A 5132-nucleotide genomic window follows, 5' to 3' on the forward strand; every position below is an offset into this window, starting at 1 on the left:
AGCTTCTTTTGGCTTAATACATAGCCCTGCTCCTATGAAATCAAAGGGAATTTTACAGAATTCAAACATGGAAAAAAAAATACAGGACATGCTTGCTAAACATTCTGAGGCGACAATTAAACAATTAAAACAGATTTCAACACAGATGGCTCAACTGATTTCAATGATGACGACTCTTGACCAATCATCACAGGTAGGCAATCAGAAGTTGGATCTGGTTATAGAAGACATAAAAGTCTTGAAAATTCAAACGATGACCACAAATACAGACATACAAGCAATGGACTCTTCTGCCCAAAAAGTCATGGAAGAATACAAGGATACAAAGAAGAAGACAGATGTTCAAGAAAGCAACCAGCCGGCGATAAAGAGATCAGACATACAAGAAATAGACTTTTCATTTAAAAAAGTCATGGAACGACGTGTGGATATAAGGAAGAAGAGAGCAGGTCAAGGAATACAGATTGAAGCCACGATGGAGATGAAGCCCAGAAAGAGTTATTTTTGGATACGTATCCTGTCTGAGGAAATGAGAGAGAACAAAGAAATCCTGTTCCCATACCTGACTGGTCTATTTCAGTTACAGAAGGAAGTATTAGACCATGGTTAAAGGATTGATTTAAACATGATTGCTGGATCCAAAGGCTTTGATAGTGTGGACGGGTGGCATGGCTATTAATGATGTAGTGGAATTAAGATTAAGACATCACTTTGGGAATAAAGGGCTAGAAATTCTTGAGAAAAAAGACTGGATTGTTAAAATGTTTGAAGTGGTAGAAATGGCAAAACTCACAGTTATTCTAAATGAAGAAAATGACGTTTGGTTTCTGGGGGAATGGGAGGCGTGGATGCATTATTGTGAATATGAGTTAAAATAGGGAAGAATGGAAGAATATTTTCTAATCTGATCCAGAGGATTATTTTTGGTTTTTTTTATAATGAATAAGCATAATTATATTTACTAACAGATTATGGTTTTTTTTTATACAGGATATTGATAGTTTATTAAGATTAGATTAACTACGACGAGATGAACTTTTTATTAAGAGGAAGATAGAGGTGAAGGGGAAGTCAAAATTTTTCATTTCTTTTTTTTCTTTTTTTTCTTTATTATATGTTATGGAACTATAACAACTTTAGGTTAGAATTGAAATTTTATATTGTCATAGATGTTGTTTAATGCAATGGAAAATTTTTAGTATAAAACCCAATAAAATCTATATAAAAAAAAATTTACCATGCAGATGTGATTTTTATATTCCGCAAAAAATGGAGGACACCTTCTGAAAACAGATTGTAAACATTAATAAAGAGAGCGTCATTGCACATAATAACCAACTAATTAAATTCTGTTTCTTGCAGTTGCATTAAAAGGCCACAGTAAATAATTCTTTTTAAAAAAATCATCAGAGCTTTGTGCTCGGCTGAGATTTTCATGCCACTGATTAGCACTCCTAACGCAGCACTAATATTTAGCGGACCACGGCTGTAACTGTTTTGTGCTTTGCTTTAATGTCAGTTCATTAAAGTTTTATTAATGGGATTCTGGAAACTCAAATGATGCACCATCTCAAAATATAATGGCATTTCCAAGATCTTTTTAAAAGCTTTTTTAAAATTAAAAATGTATCCTTTCTTTCAGCACAATTTATGCTAGGAAATTAGCTTGTGCATTTACCGTTCACATACAACACTAGTAAGGTTGCCAGGTCCCTCTTGGCAACCGGCGGGAGGTTTTAGGGGCGGAGCCTGAAGAGGGCGGGGTTTGGGGAGGGGAGGGACTTCAGCGCCATAGAGTCCAATTGCCAAAGTGGCCATTTTCCCCCGGGGAACTGATCTCTATCGGCTGGAGATCAGTTGAAATAGCAGGAGATCTCCAGCTAGTACCTGGTAGTTGGCAACCCTAAACACTAATGAGTATATCCAAATTTAGTGAGGTATGAGAGCAATCCACAATCCCTCACTGTGCATGGAGTATATTAATCCATGTGTGTAAATACCTGTGTATGTGTTAGTATTCCTTGTACGTGTGAAGTGTCCCCAACAAAATCAGAGTGGCTAGATCATGTAGGCAAAACCTAATAAAAATGTATGCACATTCATCTGCAACCCTCATCCAGTAGGAGTCTTTGTTGTATATGCCTGTATTTTCCCTCAACATCCTTGTATGTTCCAAGTCTTGGACAGGAACAGTCTATTTGTAAACGCCCCTGTTAAATCACTGGGGTAGATCCAACCAGATTTCCCACTCATTGGTCTAAAACGCATGGTCGCTTTAGCCTCCTTTATTCCCTGTTTCAGCTAGGATTCAGCCAGGATTGAATGCACTTTCGGCGAAACTCATGCGTTCGATCCTGGCCGAATCCTGGCTGAAACAGGGAATAAAGGAGGCTAAAGCGACCATGCATTTTTGCCCATTCTCACCTAAATCCTCTCCTGACTACAACCCCTGTCTCACAGGTCCTATGAACCTCAGCATAACCTTTTTGGGTAGTCAGAAGGAACCCTCCTCCCCCCCTCTTTTCATCAGCAGTCAGCAGAAAAACTGGTTGGATCCACCCCACTGTCCCTTTTTGTGCCTTTGCTGAATATATATATTTTTAAAAAATTAAGTTAACTTTATTGTCCAAGTTGGTAACATTCCTCTCTCGGACAGTATAAACTTTGTGCAAAACAACTGTCTTCTCAATCTTCATCGAGGGAGGTGATGCATTTCTATAGTCCCAAGATGTTCTCAATCATCACTGTCACTTCCAGATTCACTTAACTGGAGATCATTCCGCAATGTGTTTATCACATGTCCAGTGTTCTCTTTACTTCTGTTATATCCAGTATCCATATTATAGAAGGTCTGATGTGATACAGCAGACACGGGAGGCTGTGTTCGCAAGGTGTGGCAATGACAAAGGAAGGGGTGGCTTTTCATCTTCTGAATCACTAGAACTATTTTCACTGCTTGAAGAGGATGAACTCTTTGATTCTGATGAACTATCAGAGCTACTCATCTGCTCTATAACTTTAGCTTCTGCCTTGAGCTCTCTTTCAATATCATCCATAGGAGAAGCTGGAGACATCTTTTCTTTTGGTGTAGAATATTTAACACTGTTTGAAATCTTATTTGCACTTCGCATTAGTTGCTGCTGCTGCTCAATACGAGACTGAACCTTACTGCTTCCTTTACCTCTGGTCTTCTTCACAGTGATGTTGCTACTCAGTTTCTCAAGTCTACATTCTCCAGTGTCATGGTTAATAATCAATATGCATTCTTTTTGGTATGGCTTCTTGGAGCCCTTGAAAACTGTTACTGGTGGAGTTGAACCCTCAATATTTGGTAAAGTTATTGTCACCTGTTCACCTTTACCAACTTCAAGGTCTCCTTCACAGGATGTATCGATTGATGCAGGTTTGAAGTCATAGCGCACGGTGTGGAAGGCGCAACGTGGCTGCCTCTCAAAACTGTCACCCAGCAGCAGCGCGCGCTCCTTGCAGCCGAAGAGCGGCGGGGCCGCCCCATTCATCTTGCGCGCCCCTCACCCGCCAGCGCAGCGCAGCCGCCGCCACCACTCTCCTCTCACGCCGCCACTCTCAATATTTTGTTAAAATGTTGTATGAGCTGCTAGTTAGGTTCTTTAGGGTTCGGCTCCCTCCCCAAGAATTATGAACCTCTTAGAGGGGTGATGGGTGGGTGTAGTGGATGCATATCTTCTCAAGGACACATATATTTGGGGGGGGTGTTATGGCATAGCCCCAATATGTTACGGCCCTCCTTCTAGTGTTGTTTATGTGTTTTAATTGAATTATTTTATAGTTTAACTGTATTTTAATTGCTTAAATGTTTTAATTTTTTAATATGTTCACCTCCTTGTAGACCCTGATTGGGTTGAAAGGCAGCAAAAATAAAGGTTTTTAATAAATGCATCAGTGTGTGATCAATAAGGTGCCATGTGGGCCAGTACCTGCCATTTCATGTGCATGTGTGTAAAGTGCCATCAAGTCGCAGCCCCAGGAAGGGGCTTTCAAGGCGAGTGAGAACTAGAGGTGGCTTGCCATTGCCTTCCTCTTCAGAGTCTTTCTTGGTGGTCTCCTGTCCAAGTACTGAGATCTGACAAGATTGGACAATATCATGCCACCTTTCCTCCCTCCTACCATTTCATACCTGAGGTATATTTTGGCATATTGGCGGTATGTTGTAGAATTATTCTATTTTTTCTACTAGTTCTTTAACAAACACCCTCATTCTTCCAGTTCTGAAATATATTGAGGATGAATAAACAACAATTGCATATAATATTGTGAAGGTGGAGGCTTATGGAGCGGCCCTTGGTTGGGATGTCATATATATGTTCGTTCATCTGTGAAATGTTGGGATGTAACCCAGTCTCCCCATGTCTGGGCTCAATTCCAGTTGCTGGTTCAGGCCTTTAAAGCCCTAACCAGGTTGGGTCTGGGGTATCTATGCTATCACCTCCACCTGCATCCTCCTACCCGGATTCTGAGATACATGACTGGTGTATTCATACGGGAACTAGCATTAGCTGAGGTTAGGTTGACTGGGACCTGTCGGGGGGGGGGAGGAGTTCTGCCACTGACATTCAGACTGTGGAACTCTGTTCCCTTGGTGGTGAAGCAGTGGGTTGTCTTTATATGTCTTCTGGACTGATTTGAAATCTTTTCTCTGCAGGAAGGCTTTTGAATTGGATTGAAGAGGGATGGAGCTGGTTTTTATTCCTTTGTGGGGATGTTTTCTTGACTGTAGTGGAATTTTTTTGGTCTGGTTTTTAACATGCCCGTTGCTTTGATCATCTTTGGATGGAGAGGCAGTTGGTTAATAGTTTTAAAACAATTAAATAGAAAGTGGCTCACAGACTTGACTTTAGCTGGGTATGTTAATCCAAGTAAGCCAAAAGGCTCTATTGGAAAATGGTGGGATCTGAGAGAAGAGAGTGAGGAATCACCACCATCAAGGGTGAATATCCATGGTAAAACCGCCACAGATATCAAGCCAATATTGTAGTGACTAAATTGCAGCTCCTAAATTCCTCTCCCCACAACAGTCTTGTTCTTCTCTCCTTCTTTGAGAGGCAATACATTGTGAACCTGGATCCCTGTGACTAATGAATACAGACTGAGTT

General features: G+C 40.6%; 1 protein-coding gene across 1 annotated transcript; it reads right to left on the reverse strand.

Annotated features, from left to right (window-relative positions):
- Positions 1-2693: 2693 nt before the first annotated feature.
- LOC130476626 (ELL-associated factor 2-like) lies at positions 2694-3528 on the reverse strand. The gene is given in 2 exon segments (XM_056848588.1): positions 2694-2905; positions 2907-3528. Coding segments are annotated over 2 exon segments (783 nt in total). The 5' UTR covers positions 3519-3528; the 3' UTR covers positions 2694-2734.
- Between the last annotated feature and the right edge of the window lie 1604 nt (positions 3529-5132).

The sequence above is a fragment of the Euleptes europaea genome, chromosome 4 (genome assembly GCF_029931775.1).
Source record: "Euleptes europaea isolate rEulEur1 chromosome 4, rEulEur1.hap1, whole genome shotgun sequence".
In the NCBI taxonomy this organism is placed as follows: Eukaryota; Metazoa; Chordata; class Lepidosauria; order Squamata; family Sphaerodactylidae; genus Euleptes; species Euleptes europaea.